Source organism: Ovis canadensis, chromosome 20 (assembly GCF_042477335.2).
Source record: "Ovis canadensis isolate MfBH-ARS-UI-01 breed Bighorn chromosome 20, ARS-UI_OviCan_v2, whole genome shotgun sequence".
Taxonomy (NCBI): Eukaryota; Metazoa; Chordata; class Mammalia; order Artiodactyla; family Bovidae; genus Ovis; species Ovis canadensis.
The window spans coordinates 39,178,320-39,200,376 of record NC_091264.1 but is presented as its reverse complement, the minus strand read 5'-3'; the positions used below and the strand labels follow the sequence as shown (position 1 = coordinate 39,200,376).

Genomic DNA, 22,057 nt, shown 5'->3' with positions numbered 1-22,057 from the left:
CAGTTAGAAATATGTAATATTTATGAAAAACTGTAGTCTTTGAAGTTTTAGGTATAGTAACAATAACAAAATGAAGTAAGTGTTTATACTAAGAAACCTTGAAAAGTCACGATGGATATATTTAACCAGGCAGGGAAATGCTTACAATATATTAAGGAGTGAAATGTGCAGGTTATAAAATATTGCATCAATGTAATCCTGACAGTGTTTATAGTATCTGTGTCTGTAGGCATATATGACAAGCATTTGGGAAAAGACTAGAAGAAAGTATTCCAAACCACTGAGGGTGCCTATCCCTATGGGGCTGGAGGACTGATCATATTTGCTTTCATCATTGAGTTTTTATGTAATTTTTTCAGTGAATATGTATTAAGTTCTTAATCAGAAAACACATTATAAATTATACAAGGGGAGTTAGGAAAATCATGTGCTAAGTGGCTTACCTCGTTCCTCTTAAGATTCTTCTTGTGAACCCAGGAAACTATTTTCCAGAATCTTTACAAGGGATCCATTTCATCAAATGGTTTACTCCTCAGCCAGCTACTACCACTATAAATTTGATGTCATTTGGCAAAGGCAGATATTCATATCTGTGGAAAAATATGCCCGATTTGTCCACCTACCCATCCATCTATCCAATATTTATCAAATGTTTACTATGTTCTAGTTGCTATATCAGAAGCTGGTGATTCAATGATGAATAGGGTGCAAAGTGCCTACTTTTAAGGGTCAGGAGGGGCTAGACAAAAAACAAGGGGGTCATGTGTTGTGATAAGAGCTATAGAGTGATAGAAAACAGCAAAGGCTACTTTTTAAAAACTATTGTTTATAATTGAAGTATATTTGATTCACAATATTGTGTTACTTTCAGGTATACAGCAAAGTGATTCATATATATATATAATATATTCTTTTCAGATTCTTTTCTCTTTTAGATTATTTTAAGATATTGAGTAAAGTTCCCTGTGCTATACAGGAGGTCCTTGTTGGTCATCTGTTTTGTATATAGTTGTGTTTATATGTTAATCCTAAACTCCTGATTTGTCTCTCCCTACCCCTCTTTCTCCTTTGGTAATAGTAAGTTCGTTTTCTATATCTGTGGGTCTATTTCTGTTTTGTCAATAAGTTCGTTTGTATCATTTTATTTTAGATTCCACATATAAGAAATATGATTATGATATTTGTCTTTTGGCTTATCTCATTTAGTACGATGATTTCTAGGTCCATCTTAGTTGTTGCAAATGGCATTATTTCATTATTTTTTATGGCTAAGTAATATTCCATTGTATGTATGCACCACACCTTCTTTGTCCACTCATTTGTTGATGGGTGTTGAGTTTGCTTCCATGTCTTGGCTATTGTAAATAGTGCTTCAGTGAACACTGGGGAATGTGTATCTTTTAGAATTATATATTTTTTTCCATATATATGTGCAGGGTTGGGATTCCTGGCTTGGCTCAGAGGAGACTTTTCAGAAGAGGTGTCTTTCAAGCTGAGCTAAAGACAAGTGTCATTATGGAGAGTCAGACAGTGGGTGCAGCAAGTACAAATGACTCATCAAGTTTCATGAACTGTTAGAGGTCAGAAGGGCAGGAATAGGGTAGGAAGAAAGTAAAGTGGCTAAAGATGAGCTCAGGGAGGCAGGAAGACCTTGAAGGCCATAGTAAGGAGTTTGGATTATATTCTAAGAACAGACTAAGTATCTTTCTAAAATCACACTGTCAAGCCTTGATGGTATCAGGGCTAGAACCCAAGGCTTCTGATCATGGTGTACTTAGCATGATGCTGTGTTGTCAGCATCAGCAGCAAGAGGCTTGGCTGGGCTGTGCGGGTCCAGGAGATGAGACAGAAGAGGCAATTTCAGGCTAAGTGAGGGAAACAGAATGACAGCCTGTGTTTTTATTGCCTCCCCTAGAGAGCGAGTACAAGGAGATTACTTGCTTACCTTTGGATCTGATCAGACCAACTGAAAGAGAAATAGGTCAGGAGTCAGGAACCTTAGGCTCTAGAACTCTCTACCACCATGTGGACCAAATGTTCTTTTCACATTCTATCAGAATAAAATTTGTGTGCGGGTGTGTATGCATGCCCACTATATAATCTACCTTTGTATCTCTCTACGTATGCATATGTCTATATTTAAATCTAGCCAGTTGCATTCCTTAATTCATAGGATGATTGTGGAAGAAAACATGGCATAGTAATTATTAAGAAACTTTGAAATTTTGCAAATGTTAGTCTATTGTTGATATCCTGGTGTCTCTGCTCATCTTGGTGATGGCTTTTTAATGAAAAATATTCTAGTCAGAAAGGAAAAGAGAAAAGAAATGATGAGCTAAAAGTTGTGAAAAAGGAGCAGAAAGGAGCAGAAAGGGGTTTTAACTCTTTTAGAGCAAGAAGAACATGATATTTTTCACTTTATTCTTTTATTGGGAAGCACATGCAGGCACACAGAGTGGGAAGCAGCCTGGAGACCCAGGACGGTGGGAGGCAGAGTCAGGGGTGCTTTGGTGGGCAGGCCTAAGCCCGACTTCACAGAGGTGAGGAGGAGGTGGGCCCTTCCACAGCACGATCACTGGTCTTTCCCAGGAAGATCAGTGGCCCCAACATGACATCTGCTTCTTCCGTCCTGTCTGAGACTGTGGGGAGCAGGCTGTCTCCTCCGGGAATGGCCTGGAAAGCCATAGCAACATCGACAGATACCAGCAAGAACTTCTGCTGGGGGACCAGCTGTTGGAGGACTTGCTGAAGGAACAGGCTTTGCTCAGTTGGTCTAGGACTCTGTCAGCTGGAGTGACCTTCCGATGGCAGGTGATACATATCATGCTTCTGGAGTCACTAGTGAAATGGAACGATCCACTGTGAACTGGAGGGCATTGCTACAGGCAGGTGGAAGGAGGGCAGGGCAACTGACCCCATTTTACTCTGACAGTTGCTTTTGAAGAAGCTAGAAAGGGTAGACGAAGGCTCATTAGGAGGTGGAAGTGCATGGCCAAGAAAGATTGTGAAGGAAGTTGGTTGCTTCTTCCCTTGGTATCCGAGATCATCCTATAGTGAGTGCAAAAACCTGCTGGTACGAGTGAAGATCCACAGGGGAAATGAACATGAGAGGGAGCACAGAACAGGCAGAGGTGACGGCAAATATTCTTTCTCGTGCCTAAAAAGCAAAACAAGGGGAATTCTGGAAATGTAGAAAGCTGGCAATGGCACCCCACTCCAGTACTCTTGCCTGGAAAATCCCATGGACGGAGGAGCCTGGTAGGCTGCAGTCCATGGGGTCGCTAAGAGTCAGGCACGACTGAGCGACTTCACTTTCACTTTTCACTTTCATGCATTGGAGAAGGAAATGGCAACCCACTCCAGTGTTCTTGCCTGGAGAATCCCAGGGACAACGGAGCCTGGTGGGCTGCCGTCTATGGGGTCGCACAGAGTCAGACACGACTGAAGCGACTTAGCAGCAGCAGCAGCAGGCTTGTATTATCCCTGACAAAATTCCAGAATGAATTATTAATCAGATGGTTTGTGAGTCGTCAGAAATGAAAGTAACAATCTGGGAACTGATTCGCAAGGAACAGGATAGTGTGGGAAACCAAGTTCGTTTCCTTTCTGGTGACATTAGAAGAGATTTATGATGGCAGTGGTGAAACTACTATTCTATTAAACTATTCTACCCACTCCTCTACTCCCACCTCCAGTAGCAAAAGAAAGGGTCTCGCTGCAAAGCCCGAAATGCCCTGGCACAGACATAGAGTTGCTTTGAAGTCAGGGGTTTCACTTGGAAGGTGAATTTTGCATTCTACTTCCTCATATTTCCATAGGTATCTAAACATCACATCATATTTTAATTAAGAAGTTAAATTGATTTTCTTTTCTTTACTGAATCTTTGAGTGCAGCCAACATTCCAGGAGCAAATGCTGTGGCTTTGTCTACCCACTGGATGACGGCTCTTCTAAATGGATGTGTAGCTACGTTACAGGCTCAGATTCCAAATGTATCTGAGCATTGGGTCCACATCAGTGAGATGACCTGGAACAACAATGAATGTAAATTCCCACATTGACATTTCAACAATAATACCACCAACATCCCTACCACCCAAAACTAACAACGGCTGACTTTATCAACCACTTCCAAGTACCAAATTCTGTACAGATCCGTTTGTTGGCTTCATTTTGCTCCATCCCCCAATACCTTGCTTTATTTAAATATATTCAGCTTTAATTGGAGGGTAATTGCTTTACAATATTGTGTTGGTTTCTGCCCCAATACCTCTTGAAAACATGTTCTTTATGATTAGTAATTTCATTTTATAAACATGCTTTATAAACCAAAGCTTAGAGAATCATGTTTTCACAATGTCAGATGGATGGTAGATATCTGTTTAGGGATTTGAATCTAGTTGGTCAGCTTCCAAGCCTCAACTCTGCATGTTAATACTCCTAAGAAAATTGTCATGGCTCTGAGACTTCAAGTTCACTGTCATCTTAATTTAAGCTTGAAAGTGAAAGTTAGTCACTTAGGTGTGTCTGACTCTGCGACCCCCTGGACTGTAGCCCACCAGGCTCCTCTGTCCATGGAATTCTCCAGGCAAGAGTACTGGAGTGGGTTGCCATTTCCTTCTCCAATTTAAGCTTGGGGGGCTACAAAATGAATACAGTATTAAGTGCCATGGTGGAGAGAGCTTAGGTAAGGGGAGAACACAGCCTCAAAGGTCAGCCAAACTGGGCTACACAATGTTAAAATATTGACACTGTACAGTAGGTCCAGAAGATAGTGGGTACGGGAGTCATGTCTTGGATGGATATGGAGCTGAGAATATTCTAGCCTGAAGACAAGGAGATTAAGTCGGTGTAATAGTTATCCTGCTCATTACTTCTAACAAAGTGTGGGAGAAACCATTTTTGACATTGATTTGAAAAAAATATAGTTTGACATGATAGTTTCTCAAGCAGTGACCTTTTGCCCTTTTCATCGCCAATCCTGGTCTTCCCATGGGATCGGCCATCTTGGCTGTGATGCTCCATCTCAAAACTTAGGAGTACTGCTGTAGCAGTTGGGACCCCTGGAGCCTCATCTTGGAGCTGTCATACTTTTTGTGTTTGACTTCATGCAAATGCTTAGGTCTCTTTGGGTTACACTTTTCTTATGCCTCTACCTACTTTACTGGCTGGAATGAGATCATACATATGAAATTGTTAAAAAGTGTAAAACATCATGCATTATTATAACTAATCATCTAGGAGCTAGTTGCAACAATGCCTAAAGCCAGGATTATTCTCGAGCAAGTATCACACCTGTTGGGGGCCATACCCTGCAAACTCCATGGTCTCCTTTCCTCTGGACCACATATTTTTAGACTTTCTGTAATGCTACACTGCTGTTTTTCATTTTGAACCCACTCTGGTTTCTCTCCTTAAAGCAAGAGGACTTTTAAAGCAAGTGGCTGGTAATATAACTGGCACATATATCGAATCTCCTTAGTCTGGGCTGTTAAGTAAGTTTAATTAATTTACTAAGTTAATGTTCCACTGCTAGCAACAGAGACTCATTGCCATCAGCTGGGGAGAGGGAATTGAAAGCCTAAATGAGCTCATTTTTTCACAGTTGGAATTAGGGACCAGTTAGCCAGTTGTGTGGGTTTTCCAATTTCTCCATCTGCCCTGGGGGCATTTAGCAATTCACTCCCCAAACAGAGTGTAAGAACAGGAAGAGAGAAGGGGTAAAGAAAAAAAGAAATTTTTTCCCCAACATTTGCTTCCATTTTTGGAACTGGAAGTATTATCTGTGTATTGCTTGTTCAGTTGGGCTTCGAGAAGCTTTTGCTAAATGTGCCTGATAGATCTGGAAAAGAGAAAGGCCTCAGTGAAAGATATTTACCATGTGCATTTTCATTGCAGGGTGTGCAGATAAAGGGAAAACAAATAAACAATAAAAGAATGGAAACAAAATTACAGAAATTTGCAAAATTTGACAAATGGTGGCCTGTAGTTGCCACAAGCTAATGGCTTGCAATGATTAATAAGAGTAAAAATAATTGCATTTCATTAAGATTGATGACACCCCATTTAACCTCCCCTCTCGTTTCAGCCCTAAAGTGGAAAGAGATGAAGTTCTCATCTATAATAGCTCCTGTACCATTACCATGGAAACTGAGGCAAAGATGGAGTGTGAGACGCCTAATCAGCCAATTACCGCCAAGATTACTGAGATACGGAAAAGCCGGGGCCAGAACACTCAGGTATAATCAAATCTTTTTTACAGACTGATTCAAACAGCTCAAATTAAATTTGTAATATTGTGTACATTAAAAAAACAATTTAGCCCAAATGGCAGCGATATATAATATTAAATGCTCTCAAACTTTGAGGAGCTGGTCTAATGCACAGCATCTGAATTCATAGTTAGCTATGGTTAATCATATATTTTCTCAAAAATAAATGAGTGCTGCCTGGGCTTTTTTAAAGCAAATTCTGAGCAGATAATCTCAGCATTTTGTCCTGCTTTCCATGAGCACGTTTGAAAGAAGCTCTCTGTGGTTTATTTCTCCATGAAATAAATGGCTTACAATTTAACCAAGCCCTTCTGGAAGGTTTCCAAATCACTCAGCCATCTTCATTTGGTGGGATGACAGTGTCTGCTGGCCTGTCCCGTTCATGTGTGTGCCGTACAGAACAAACAGAGTGGAAACTTCCACTTCTGAGAGGATGACATGGAAATTAGGACCGAAGAGGGAAAGGGTCTGCAGGGTCATCTGGCCCCGCCTCCCTCCTTCATCTATCCGTTTTACATCATCGTAGCCACCCCTCCAAGGGGCTTTTGTAAGAAGGTGTTCTTAAAAGTCCCCAGTGAGAAATTCCACAGCCTCCCAGGGAATTTTTGAAAATTGAAATCAGAGGCGAAGCGCTCTTTGGAAATATATCAGATAATCTTTTACGACTCTCTGGGCAGCTCATGGTACACAGATAAAAAATAATATTTATTGAGCACCTACTCCCTTAGGTGTCTTTCTCTTTATGAAAGCGATCCTCAGATCTTCCTCTTTTGTCTCTTTTATTGGGACAAACCTTTACTGAGTGCCTATTAAGTGCCACACAGGGTCGTAGATCTTGTAAATGTTGCTCAGATGAAGGCTTTGCAATCCAAAACTGTACTTCCTGGGTTCGTGAGGCGTGGTTTTCTCTGACTTCTGGGCTGGTGCTGAAAATGCGTGCTATGATAGGTATCGTGATTTTTCTGTTCCCTGTCTGCCTTCCCATCTCCCCCTCACCCAGCCCCCCAGGGTCTCCCTGTCCAACCTACCTCTTCCCAGGCTTCTCCTGCCCCTTTCCTGAGCCTTCAGGTGGTTGTTCGGGCTGTCACTTCCTTCACTGTGTCTGCCCACCGCCCCCACTCCTCCACCAAATGCACCTCTTCCTTTCAGTGCTTCAGTGCATCAACAGCTTTAATTCTTCATCGGCAGCACTATGGTCCCCTAATAACAGACTCCTCTTCACACCAGTGCCCATTCTCAGCAGCTGGCTGGCAGTGATGTCGCAAAGGTTTACGGTAGTGAGCGAGGCTGCTAAATTAGTCTCGAAATGTAGAAAGAGAACTGTGGGCTGAAGACTAGCTCTGGGACACTGAGCAATCCTGAAGACTTTCTGGGCCTCTGTTTCTGCCTTGGGAAATAAGCTGGGTTGTTGGTCTGCTCATCTGAACTAATGTGGTGACAGAGGAGGAGGCAGGTACAGGGAGGAGGAGGCAGGTACCGCAGGAGTGAGGAGTGGGCTTTGAGCTGGACTGCTGGGGCTGGAACAGATCCCTTGCTCCCTGGGGGACTTCTGGCAACTTAGCCCCTCTGTGCGTCAGTTTTCTTGTCTGTAAAGTGGGGATAATAATGGTACCTGCCTGATAGGGTTGATGTGAGGGTTCTAGTGTGTGAGCTGCTGTGAATTGCATCTCACACATAGTCAGTATCCAGTGTTGGCTGTTCTTGGCTGTGCTGTTTGCTAGTTTTAGTGCAAGAAAATGAAAGAGGATCATTTCTCTGTAGTGTTCACTGCTTTGACCAGATGATTTCACTTGGATTTCTCTGAATTTTCTATTATCTCAAAGACTAACTTTGAATTGTTTTTGAGGACTAGATGTCTGTCATCTTTAAATATTTATCTTCCTCCCTCCCCCTTTGGTAACCGTATGTTTGTTTTCAATGTCCATGAATCTGTTTCTGTTTTGTAAATAAGGTCATTTGATCATTTTAGATTCTACATGTAAGTGATATCATAAAATATGCGGCTTTCCTGTCTGACTAACTTCACTTAGTGTGATCATCTCTAGTTCCATCCGTGTTGCTGTGAATAACATTATTTCATTCCTTCTTATGGTTAATATTCCATTATGTGTTTGTATATATGTATACATATATATATATATATATATATATACACCACATTTTCTTTATTTGTTCATCTGTTGATGGACATTCAGGTTGCTTCCATGTCTTGGCTATTATAAATAGTGCTGGTATGCACATTGGGCTGCATGTATCTTTTTGAATTAGAGTTTTCATTATTTCTGGATTTATCTGGAGTGGAGTTGCTGGATCATGTGGCAATTCAATTTCTAGTGTTTTAAAGAACTTACATACTGTAATCCATAGTGGCTACACCAGTTTATCAATACATTCCCACTAACAGTGTAGGAGAGTTCTCTTTTCTATCTACCCTCTCCAGTGTTTATTATTTGTAGATTTTTTGATGGCCATTCTGACCAGTGTGAGGTAACGCCTCATCGTACTTTTGATTTACGTTTCTCTAATAATTGGTGGCGTTGAGCGTCCTTCCCTTTTCCCAACCCACTTGAATATTTTGCTGAAATGCTACTTCCTGGATGAATTCTGTCCTTCCCACCCTATTTAAAGTTACAGCCCAGTGCTGCTTACTCCATGAGTCATACTGGCAATTTTCCTTAGTCTATTCCATTTTTTTTCCCCTAGACCTTGTCACCTGCTAACATATTATGGAAGGTAATATGTTATTATTACATAAAATAAACAAATAAGTTCTGTTTATTTATTGTTTAGTGTCTGACTTTTCTTGCTAGAATATGATCTCCAAGGAGGCAGAGTGTTTGTCTGCTTTGTTCACTGGTTTGTCCCAAGTATCTAGAACAAAGCCTGAATCAATTGTACCAACAGACAATATATAAATAAAAATAAGAACAGTTAAAAGAAACCGTCTCACATGTTCCTTCTCTAATTGCATCCCCTGAAGATTCTGTCTGAAAGAAGGCACACACACACACACACACACACACACACATACACACACAGGTATAGATATACCCGTTTGCACACAAAGGTGTTATTGTGTCATTAATATTGTTCTTCAACTTGTATTTTTAAAAAACCTATTGACAGTCTAGAATATCAGCTCCTGAAAAGAGGCACTTTGTTTTGTGGCTTCTGTTTCCCAAAGCTTAGAACAATGTCTAACACACAGCAAATCCTCTTAAAGTTTATTGAAAAGACAAACAGATTTATAAATGAAAGAATGCGTCGTGGTCATCTTCCCATTTTAGCATAGGTACATTTTTCTCTTCTTCAGAAAATGTTGATTGCTATGGTACATCAAAACAAGAGAAAAGATATTAGGAAAAAAAAAAACCAAACATCTAAAATGTTGCTGCAAAACGCAATAAGGTGCCATAACAACCAGCAGTTTTGAAGAATTCCTGAAGGATAAAGAGTGGGTTGCATTGGATGGGTAGAGAAATCATAAGCAGGATAAACATGATGCAAAGTCAGTTTAGAGAAAACTGATAAAAAGAGTCCACTATACTTTTCAGTGGAGTTCCCAGAGAAATTCCAAACTTGAGAGTCCAGCAGGGCAGGTATCAGAGTGACTAATGAAAGAATTGCTTCAGAGAACTGCTAGGGCCTTTTCCCTCACTTTTCCTTTTCTCTCTTTTTCTCTTTCCCCTGGTGGTTCTGTGGCTCTCAAGATGAAGGCTTAAGAGTGATTCACAAAGCAAAAAAAAAAAAAAAAAAGGATTATTTTCTTGGGGACAGGAGATGGGTGTGGTCCTTTGTGGGTATCAGTGTCTTTTTTAAACTTGGCCCAACCCAAGGCGACTCTGAGATTCCAGGACAGACTCAGGGAGAGAAGGAAGAAAAGGGTGGGGAAAGCCATGTTCTCATTTCTGCCTCCGGGGAATCCCTTTACTTTCCCTCCACCAATCCAGATGTTTCACCCAGCAATTTCCGTTGTGCTAACTTGAAGAGGTTTCTGTGAACATCTGATCTACCACATCAGTGGAAAAAGAAGTCAGAAACAGTGCTGTTAAAGTTATCTGGCAAGTGATTTTAAACCTAGAATCCTATGCCCTGTACAACACTATTTGGAATAGAAACAAAATAAAGACATATACGCTATACAAAATTAAGAAAGTTTATCACCCTTGTGCACGCTCTGAAAAATGACATGCTCTGGCAAACCATAAAATGAATCCAAGAAGATGGAATGAGAAATAAACTAATGAAAGAAGAGCATGAAAAGAGCAAAACCAGAGAAAAACAGTTGAAAATATGACTGCGAAGCTTAATATAGTTAAGAAAGGACTCTTAACCAAACAGAGGAAGGGACCTCCCGTGTCAAGGAGATAAAATAAAAGGAGGACAAAAAACAGAAGCATAAGCACCTTTCTTGATAAAGTGAGGAGATTTTTGTAACACAAGGACAACATGTCAAGATGGAAAGTATATGGGAAATGTGGATGAATTCATGGGGAATAGGAACGTAAAAATTAAGTTCCTGCAAAGGGACATTTAGATAAAAAATAGGACAGTTTGCCCCACTGGACCCTAGAAGAGTTTTGGATTTAGATAAATTTAGGTACCAGGAAGGAGCTTCCCGAGTAACTCAGCTTGTAAAGAATCCACTTGCAATGCAGGAAACCCCAGTTCATTTCCTGGGTGAGGAAGATCCCTTGGAGAAGAGGTAGGCTACCCACTCCAGTATTCCTGGGCTTCCCTGGTGGCTCAGATGATAAAGAATCTGCCTGCCACGTGGGAGACTTGGGTTTTATCCCTGGGTTAGGAAGATTCCCTGGAGGAGGACATAGCAACCCATTCCAGTATTCTTGCTTGGAGAATCCTATCGACAGAGGAGCCTGGCAGGCTACAGTCCATGGGGTGGCAATGAGTCGGACACGACTGAGTGACTAAGCGCGCATGCATGTGTGCTCACACACACACACACACACACACACACACACGTATCAGGAAATGGACAAGAGTCTGGAGGGGTTGTTTGAAATCTCTATAAAGAGTAGCTAGAGCCCAGGACATTACTGCTGGCAGACCCAGTCTGACATCTCCTTACCACTCCTTCCTCCAGGAAGCAGAGACATAATGGACATACTGATGGACATACTGAATCAGTGAGGTATTAATTAGGTGCTTGATGGAACCTATTAGGTTCCAAATAGGAAAAGGAGTACGTCAAGGCTGTATATTGTCACCCTGCTTATTTAACTCATATGCAGAGTACATCATGAGAAATGCTGGGCTGGATGAAGCACAAGCTGGAATCAAGATTGCTGGGAGAAATATCAATCACCTCAGATATGCAGATGACACCCCCCTTATGGCAGAAAGTGAATAAGAACTAAAGAGCCTTTTGATGAAAGTGAAAGAGGAGAGTGAAAAAATTGGATTAAAGCTCAACATTTAGCAAACTAGGATCATGGCATCTGGTCCCATCACATCTTGGCAAATAGATGGGGAAACAGTGGAAACAGTGGCTGATTCTATTTTTGGGGGGGCTCCAAAATCACTGGAGATGGTGACTGCAGCCATGAAATTAAAAGACGCTTACTCATTGGAAGGAAAGTTATGATCAATCTAGACAGCATAGTGAAAAGCAGAGACGAGACTTTGCCAACAGAGGTCTGTCTAGGAAAGTCTATGGATTTTCCAGTAGTCATGTATGGATGTGAGTCGGACTATAAAGAAAGCTGAGCACTGAAGAATTGATGCTTTTGAATTGTGTTAGAGAAGACTCTTAAGAGTCCCTTGCACTGCAAGCAGATCCAACCAGTCCATCCTAAAGGAGATCAGTCCTGAGTGTTCATTGGAAGGACTGATGTTGAAGCTGAAACTGCAATACTTTGGCCACCTGATGTGAAGAGCTGACTCATTTGTAAAGACCCTGATGCTGGGAAAGATTGAAGGCAGGAAGAGAAGGGGATGACAGAGGATGAGATGGTTGGATGGCATCACCGACTCAATGGACATGAGTTTGAGTAAACTCCAGGAGTTGGTGATGGACAGGGAGGCCTGGTGTGCTGTGGTCCATGGGGTTGCAAAGAGTTGGACACAACTGAGTGACTGAACTGGAATGGAACTGTCCAGCACAGGGGAGAAGGGGATGGAGACTACAAGATTTCCAAGTTGGAAGATTGTTTATCTCCCCTGAACCCCTACAAAAAAAAATTTTTTTTTTGCCCCCAGCTCCATTATCCTGGTAATTCAAATTCTGTTCTTTCCAGAAAGGAGACTGGAAGATACTTTTTTTTGGAGCTAAAGACCCATGGATTTGGACATTTGGAAGCCTTATGATGTCCCACTTACACAGATTGTCCACTTCAATTTTTAGTGCATTGCTCTTTAATGTGAACAGACCGACTTCTGGTTTTGACCACAAGAGGGTGATGTTTTAGACTTACCCACCTGCTGAGTTTCCCTGGTGGCTCAGTCGGTAAAGAATCTGCCTGCAATGTGGGAGACCTGGGTTCAGTCCCTGGGTTGGGAAGATCCCCTGGGGAAGGGAATAGCTCCCACTCCAGTAATCTGGCCTGGAGAATTCCATGAACTGTATAGTCCGTGAAGTTGCAAAGAGTCGGACACGAGTGAGAGACTTTCACTTCCACTTCACTCTCATCTGCTGTACATGACTATAAAACAAGTTAGAATATATTTCAGGCTTTGGATAATAGACACAAGGCTGTGATCCTTGAGAGAAGGGAAACACACAAGAGCAAGCAGCTTTCTGTCTGGGGACACTATTCTAGACACAGCATAGCGAGAGAGACCTCAAGCAGAGAAAGACAGCATCCCGGGGGCCCATCGGAAGCTGGAGCTCAGGGCTGCTTTTGTAGGGAGGAGCCATGGAAATGGAAGTGGGGGTGAGAGGGAGAAAACATATTTAATGAGATAATGGCCCATTTTTTTCCCAAATTTGATAAAATACAATCCCACAGAGCCAAAAAACTTGAAAGTTGCTCTATTGTGTCCGACTCTTTGCAACCCCATGGACTGATATAGTGCATGGAATTCTCCAGGCCAGAATACTGGAGTGGGTAGCCTTTCCCTTCTGCAGGGGATCTTCCCAACCCAGGGATCTAACCCTGGTCTCCCGCATTGCAGGTGGATTCTTTACCAGCTGAGCCACAAAGGAAGCCCAAGAATACTGGAGTAAGTAGCCTATCCCTTTTCCCTCGGATCTTCCTGACCGAGGAATAGAAGCAGGGTCTCCTACATTGAAGGCATATTCTTTACCAACTGAGCTATGAGGGAAGCCAAAAAGCTTAATGAATCTGAATCAGAAGAAACATTAAGAGATCCATTACTGGATTTTTCAATAATGTTAAGATATTAATGTTATAATGCTAAGATATCAGTTCTAAGTTAATATTCAGAATCAATGCAATTCCAATAAAACAACCCAACTTTTTATTCCAGTAGCAATTTCCAAGCTCATTAAAAATTTCTATGGAAATGTGATGAATAACCAAATATGCCTTTGAAAAAAACAAACTTTGATGAGTTACCCTGCCTGATTTCAAGTCTACTGTAAAGCTATGGTAATCAATCAGAGTTCTAGGCAAGATCTCATTTGAAAGCAGTGCTCTATTGCCAGAAGTATGTTTGAATACTCTTACTGCAGTGTTGTGGAAACCAGGGAAGGGGAAAGACTGAATGAAGGGGTGATGAGGTGCTTCAAAAGATTATATGATTAGAAGGTCCTTAGGAGGAGTCTGGTGGGCTGCAGTCCATGGGGTCGCGAAGAGTCGAACACGATTGAGCGACTTCACTTTCACTTTTCACTTTCATGCATTGGAAAAGGAAATGACAACCCACTCCAGTGTTCTTGCCTGGAGAATCCCAGGGATGGGGGAGCCTGGTTGACTGCTGTCTATGGGGTCACACAGAGTCAGACACGACTGAAGTGACTTAGCAGCAGCAGCAGCAGCAGTGATGCTTGAGGCTGCAGGATAGTATCGATGGGGAGGAAAACCAGATTTTGTGGGGATAAAGAGTAAGTGAGTGGTGAGTAAACACAACAGCTGGTGCAGATCACAAGTAGGAAGAGGAAGGACAGATGAAGACTGAGGGTGGGCAGCCAGCCCCTTCCTCATGCCAATACTCTACCTCAATATCATTGGCACTAAGGATGGTTTCTTTTCTTTCTTTCTTTTTTGGTATTTTAATGTACTTTATGTATAATGTCATTAAAAAATAGTTTTCATTGGAGCATAGTTGCTTTACAATGTCGTGTTAGTTTCTGCTGTACAGCAAAATGAATCAGCCATATATGTATACATGTATACCCTCCCCTTTGGACTTCCTTGGGAACATACTGTATAACGGCACAGGGCATATCTACGTAAGGCAACTGTGGTGACCTGAAAGAGATGGGTTCTTATGTTCAAGGCACTTTGATTTAAGTGGGGATCTTTAAGGATGTTACTTGATTTGGCTAGACAGAATCTCTGCAGGTGTCTCACCCTATTCATTCTTCTGTGTGTGTGTGTGTGTGTGTATGCACATGTGCTCAGTAGCTTGGTTGTGTTCATTCTTCTAGTGACTACAAAATAAATTTCATGTGCTCCTGATGTTAGCTGGTGGAATCACTGCCATTTATTTTAGAAATATTTATATTTTAAAATGCACTTCAATGCCTGGACTGCTCTTAAAAAAAGTAAGGCCCCACTACTGAATTTAATTCCTACTTTCTGTTTAAGGACATTCTCCTGGAAAATTGATGCAAAACAGTGACGTGACGGGTTTTACATTTATAAAAATAATGTGTGTACCTAATTCGAGGCTAATTTGAAAACCTGCTTTCTGTTTCCTAATGATTTTGTTTCTTCTGTTACTGAAACCCCATGGCACTTTCCCACTTTTGTCTCCTTTCTTTTCCCCTCCTTTTGGTCTTCTTTCCTTTCCTTTTCTTTCCCCCCGCCTTTTCTCCCTTCTCCTATTACTTTCCCTTCTCTTCTCTTCTATCCCCTATCTCCCCCCCATGCCCCCCCCCCTTTTATTTTTTTCTCCCCGTTAGTCCTTTTTTCCCTTTAAATCATCTCTTTTATTCAGTGTTTATCCTCAGGCTGTGTGCCTTTTCAGGAGATGCTTTTGGAAGTAGGGTTGAGCTGTTAAGCTTAAGGGCCTAATAATTAAGTGGTAGTCGCCTTCCAAGATGAATGGGTGTTTAACCGATTTTCCAGAGTTGTTCCTTTTTTTTCCTGCATACAAAACAATTTGTTTTTATTAGAGATATAAAGTCACACAAAGTTTTTTATAATCCTGTCACTCAGAAAGATACACGCATGAACACTGTTGCCAGGCAAATTTTTAAATGAGAATATTTTTAAATATGAAATATTTTTATAATCCACATTTCATCTTAAATATTTTGTAAAATTTTGATATTATTAAATAATTTCACAGTTTTTCAGGGGTTGCATAGTATTCCATCATTTGGATGTTCTATATTTTTTTTGAGAATTTCTTCTTTTTTAAAAATTAATTTATTTATTATAATTGAAGGCTAATTATTTTACAGTATTGTAGTGGTTTCTGCCACACATTGACATGAATCAGCCATAGGTGTACATATATCCCCCTGTCCTGAACCCCCCCTCCCACCTCCGTCCCATTCCATCCCTCTGGGTTGTTCCAATGCACCGGTATTGAATGCCCCGTTTCATGCATTGAACTTGGACTGGTCATCTGTTTCACATATGGTAATATACATGTTTCAACGCTATTCTCTCAACTCATTCCACCGTCTCCTTCTCCCAGACAGTCTAAAAGTCTATTCTTTATATCTGTGTCTCTTTTGCTGTCTTGCATATAGGATCATCATTACTATCTTTCTAAATTCCATATATATGCTTTAATATACTGTATTGGTGTTTTTGTTTCTGACTTACTTCACTCTGTATATACGTCACTCCAGTTTCATCCACCTTAGAACTGACTCAAATGTGTTTTTTTTAATAGCTGAGTAATATTCCATTGTGTATATGTACCACAACTTTCTTATCCATTCATCTGCTGATGGACATCTGGGTTGCTTCCATGTCCTGGCTATTGTAAACAGTGCTGCGATGAACACTGGGGTACATGTGTGTCTTTCAATTCTGGTTTCCTCGATGTGTATGCCCAGCAGTGGGATTGCTGGGTCATATGGCAGTTCTATTTCCAGTTTTTTAAGGAATCTCCACACTGTTCTCCATAGTGGCTGTACTAGTTTGCATTCCCACCAACAGTGTAAGAGGGTTCCCTTTTCTCCGCATCCTCTCCAGCATTTATTGTTTGTAGACTTTTTGATAGCAGTCATTCTGACTGGTGTGAGATGGTACCTCATTGTGGTTTTGATTTGCATTTCTCTGATAACGAGTGACATTGTGTATCTTTTCATGTGTTTTTTAGCCATCTGTATGTCTTCTTTGGAGAAATGTCTCTCTAGTTCTTTGGCCCATTTTTTGATTGGGTCGTTTATTTTTCTGTATATTTTTTGAGCTGCATGAGCTGCTTGTATATTTTGAGATAAATTCTTTGTCAGTTGCTTCGTTTGCTATTTTCTCCCATTCTGAAGGCTGTCTTTTCACCTTGCTTATAGTTCCCTTCATTGTGCAAAACTTTTGTTTAATTAGGTCCCATTTGTTTATTTTTGCTTTTATTTCCATTACTCTGGGAGGTGGGTCGTAGAGGATCTTGCTGTGATTTATGTCAGAGAGTGTTTTGCCTATGTTTTCCTCTAGGAGTTTTATAGTTTTTGGTCTGGATTTAGATCTTTAGTCCATTTTGAGTTTATTTTTGTGTATGGTGTTAGAAAGTGTTTTAGTTTCATTCTTTTGAGTTGGTCCTTCTAGCTTAGGATGTCCTGCAGTTCTGCAGTCAGTTAGCTTCACAGTAGCCTCCTCCACCATCCAGTCCTCATCTGTTTTGAGCCCAGGACAGCTTCGCACCATTTTGAAGGGTGATGGGCCACCTCACTTGCTTAGCTTGTGGGCAGAAATATTTTATGTCTAGGGCTTGACTTTCCAGACCTCTCTTTTCCTTTGCCTTCATGATTAAATGGCAAGGGCAAGGGGCCAACTTATAGAGGAAAGCTGGTCCATCCTGGAAACTTGCCAACATCTATAATGGACTTTGTGTTGTACCCGTGAGGATTTGGGGCTGTTTGTTACTGCCTGTAATCTAGCCAGTCCTAGCTATAGACTAATGACTGCATCACTAACCTTTAGCCTGGTGACTGATACACTGCATTCCCCATGGTGCCTTTAGTTCTTGTCTGTGAGTCCACGTAGAATAATTTCCACATAGAATAATAATCCTGACTTATGTTTTCAGTGGCAGGGACGACAAGAAACTCCTGATACGGGACCATTAGGCAGAGCTTGCAGCCTGCTGGGAGTTAGGAGGGTAAAGCCAGCCTCTTTCCAGACCCTGTTTCCCCACTTTCCTCCCCATTCATTGGTGATGTGCTTCCATTCCCACCTTCGTGTCCTGAAGGTTTTCTGTGGAATTTTCTGCACTGAGAAATTAGTCATCATGTTTTGCAGTGTTGTGGCTTTTTTTCCCCATAACTCTACCTGTGCTGAATCTCATCTATTTCCTCCTGAGAATCAGTCTGGAACATTATGTGTGGAGAAGATTTATTCCAGTGGAGCAGATCTTCTTATCTGTAGTCTATAATTCATATCCATAACTCTGTGGAATCCATGTGTAGGTATTTTTCCACACACTCATGGGCTTTCATTTCTTTCTTATAATTTTACTTAAAAATCTTATTATGAAGATTTCAATCACAAGGGAAGAAGAGCATGACTCAGATGGACTTAAGTCATAAAGCAACTCACAGAATGGCTCATGGGACAGGAAAACTCATTCAGGAGTCATAGGTGTAGCCTGACCCAACAGTTCTGTGCTCACTTATGAAATGGCTCTTTCCGTGTCTCTCTTCTGCCTTCTGTGGAGCCAGATTCAACCTACAACTGCCTTTTCTGCAGCCAAAAGGTGGCTACCAGTAGTATTCAGGGCTACTTGCTCCCCTATCTACACTGCATGTGAATAAAAGGGTCTTTTGTGGGCACAGTTTCAGAAGGAGCAAGTTTCCTTTCCAGAAGCCCTCAGCAAATGTCTCTTTATGACTCATTGATCCAAACTGAGTTTCTTGACCTTACTGCCCTATGCTCAGTGGTACGTTTTGCTGGCTATTTTTGGCCAATTATTGTGGGTCTTGTAACAGAGTCAGTGCCATCCCTAACACCTGGGTGAAATATGACAACAGTGATGGCTGGAAGGAAAGATCCAGAGCTATTGACGAAGGGAAACTGGAGAATGACACTGGAGGCCAACAATTGACCTCAGTGGCTTCGCTTTTCTTTCTCTGGCTCTAAATGAAGCCCTCTTCCTCTGATTCTCCTCACTGATCTTCCATTGCTGTTGCATGGAATTTTGACAGAGGGGAGAACAAGGTGCCAATATGGCATCTGGCTAAGTGAAAAGGAAAAGAGCGTTCGGTAAACCTCCCTTTAAATTCCATAGAGTGTTTGCTTTTAACAAACAAACAAGCAAATGAGAATGCATCATGACCACGTGAAACACGCATACCTCCAGTAGCCTGCAAGACCTCAAAACCTGTAATGTGTTTCTTTTGCGATGTGAATCTTCCTGATTCAAAATGACAGGAGTTGTTTATATGATGTACCACCTCCCACTGGGGATGGCTCATCATTCAGTTCTAACCTTCTTCTAATAATAAGGAAACAAGCAATCTAGGGAAAGAAATGATCTGTTTGAGTGTTTGTTTCTCATAATGGGTCTTCCCAAACACTTGGCAATTATTAATTAATCCTCTCAGTGCCCCTCTGTAATGAATACCTATGTATACAAGGGGTGGGGTAGGCATAGTCTACTGACCAAGGCCCCTCCATGAATTAATGTCAAAAACAAGGACCTGGACTGTTAGGCTCACAGCTCCAGTACCAGTCACCTTAAAGCAGTGCCAATTAACTTCTTTTCCTTCCCAGAGGGGAAAAGTATGCACGGCCAAGCAGAAGCAAATATATTTTGTTCTATTTCTGCTTGGCACCGGTGAGTATGCACTCGAAGGAAATCATATGCTGACTTTACTAAGACATTGAACAAGAGCAGCAATGTGGCCAGCAGAGAAGGCAAGGTACTCCTGCACTGGGATAATGAGATTATCATCCTCACTCCTTCTCAAACATCATTTACTGACCACTCTCAGGATGCCAGCCATTGTATTACTCCCAGTATAGGAATGCCACATGGTCCCTTTGGGAGATAACAGAAGACTTTGAAACTATGAAGGACTTGGATAAAATAATTTGGTCACCTTCCAAAGGGTTGGATTAATTCTACAGGTGAAAAACATGCAACCCCTACCTTGTGGAACATTCTCTTCAATAGGGGAGATATAAAAGCCCAATAATTATGCTATAAACAAAAATGTAATAAATGTGGTAATAAAGGTATTTGTATTTTACTGTGGAAAATTGGTGAGGAACAAAAAACCTTCTGGATGGAAAAATAAGCACCTAGAAATCCCTGTAGGGTGTGCCATTTTTATCTGGGCCCAAATTTATGAGGATTTAAAGGATAAGGGGAGAAGAGAAAAGGTTTACTAGTGAAGAGATGAGTTTTACAGAATCCCAGGGGTGGGAAGACATGGTTATTATATAAGTAATTGTATTTGGCTGGAGTGTAAAGTTTGAAAGGAAGTAAAGGGGAAAAGAGTCCCTGGGAACAAAGGTTTAGAAACATAAGCCGTTCTGAGTGTCAAACTAAGGAGTGTGGATTTAATCCACGTGGAAATGTAGGAGTGTTCAACCCTTTGTAAATTTTGTGGCTGCCATTTTGTCTCATGAAATGTCCCTTAGAGCTCATACCAGGCTGAGAACTGCTGGCTGCAGTGTGGCCCGATGTCAGGTCAGCCCTGACACTTGTAGCTCCTGCTCTCCTGCGGCTGAAGGGCCAGCGTTCGTGGGGTAGTGCTGAGGCATGAGCCCGGGAAATGAGGCACCAGGAAGCGGCAGCTGAGAGAGGGCTGAGGATGGGGGTCCTGAAGGCAATATGGGGAGATGTCCCGTGTCTCACTGAGGTACAGGAAAGCACACGTGATTCTCTTTGGTGTTCTGGATTCCTGTGAGTTACAGGGAGCAGCCTGGGACCAGTGGTTGGCCTGAGAGCTGATGACCTGGGTCCTAACTCCTGGCTTGGGTATCACCTACCTATGTGGTTCTGGGCAAGTCCTCAGGAAAACCAGTTTCCTCATCTGTAATGAGCAATGGGACCAAGTCAGCATTTTCTAATGTGAGTTCTCTGAACAACTAGCAACAAAGAATAACCCATTAGAAAAAAAGAGTCTGTGGTTGAATATGTTTGGGAAACGCTGCATACTCACTTGTGTGCTGGGCATCATGAAGTCCAGCTATATGTTAAAGGGAGGCGGTTTCACTCTGTCGAACTTACTTTTCCCCAGACTTCTCTGCTCACAAGAATCTGACTTATTTCTTCCTTCCATGCAATACCCCTTGGCTGCCTGTAGAACATCTGGGGAAATTCTGGAGTAAGTCATTTTAAGGAAAGGTCTGTCTTCACATTCTCTGATCCTGTGTTAACTGTGAAGGTTTTTTCTGTTTGGATTTTACAAATCCGAAGGAAGTCTTCTCCTCCAGTCTGATTGAGGGAATTCCGACCTGTAATATAGGATTGGCCATCACCCCTCAATCAACTTTCAGAATTGAGGCAAGAAGTTTTTTAAAAGTGTTTTTTAAAAATGCTTTGAGATCCTTGAGGAAGGAGATCCCTGGTGGATTTGTCATATGACTTCATTAGAAATGTTGTATGCTAAGAAGCCTTTGACTTCACCTTCTAGTTTGGAATCATCATATTTCTAACGTTACTCTATTAACCAGGAAAGAGCTGAGGGATTATTTTTTTCTTCTTCTTCTCTCTCTCTCTCTCTTTTTTTTTTTGCATCTGTATATAATGTAATTTAACCTAGCAAAAAAGACACTGATTGTCTGTCCCACAGGACTTAATTAACTCCCAGCTTCATGGTGAGCCGCAGAAATAATAAGAAAAGGAAAAGTTCGGGTGTTCCATACCTGTCCACTTCTACCTCTGGTGCATAATGAGATGTCAGGAGAGGTGACACTGATGAGATGTGTAAAACATGCTGATTGCAGGAGGCGGCTAGCTGCCTGCTCAGCTCCTGGGAACCCTGGCCAGGCTGGAGGAACTGCGGACCCAGAGAGCACTACTTTTCTTCAGATGACAATTTCCAGCATCCTTCCCACTCACCACCCTGCCATCTGAGCAGTGCTTTTGTTAACCTTTAACTCTGCCTTCTGCACCCTGGTCGGATGTTATGACAATTGTCATGGGGCAGATGTTATGTTTATTAAGCTGCCTGTAGCAAATCCGGATGAACAGTGCAGGGTTCTACCAGCCAGCCCTCAGGGGAGCCCATTAAGAAATTGCAGGGCTAATAAAAATCATGCTGGATGAAATTGCAATCCTCTGGTGCCACTCTTGGATGGGTTGAAACTGGTTTTAAATTTTCATGGGGGCAAGGACTGAAGGTTTGAACTGGGTCCCTTGTCCCAGTAGCCCTCAAAGTTGCACCTTCCTAACTCAGACTAAAAAGGTGCAGAGAGAGACACGCTTGCCTCTCTCTTTGTGTGAGGTTTCTGTACATTTTAGCTAGGAATTCATGAATGTTTCTTGCATGCTAGCAATGGGAGAGGCTCTGGAAA

General features: G+C 41.7%; 1 protein-coding gene across 5 annotated transcripts in view; it reads left to right on the top strand.

The window, feature by feature from the left end:
• PKHD1 (PKHD1 ciliary IPT domain containing fibrocystin/polyductin) overlaps window positions 1-22,057 on the top strand; it is a 456,884-nt gene that overhangs the window by 77,670 nt on the left and 357,157 nt on the right. For all 5 annotated transcript variants that reach the window (XM_069562807.1, XM_069562808.1, XM_069562806.1 and 2 more), the window contains exon 35: window positions 6,089-6,239. In XM_069562807.1, the coding sequence (XP_069418908.1) occupies window positions 6,089-6,239 (151 nt within the window). The remainder of the gene's footprint in view (window positions 1-6,088; window positions 6,240-22,057) is intronic.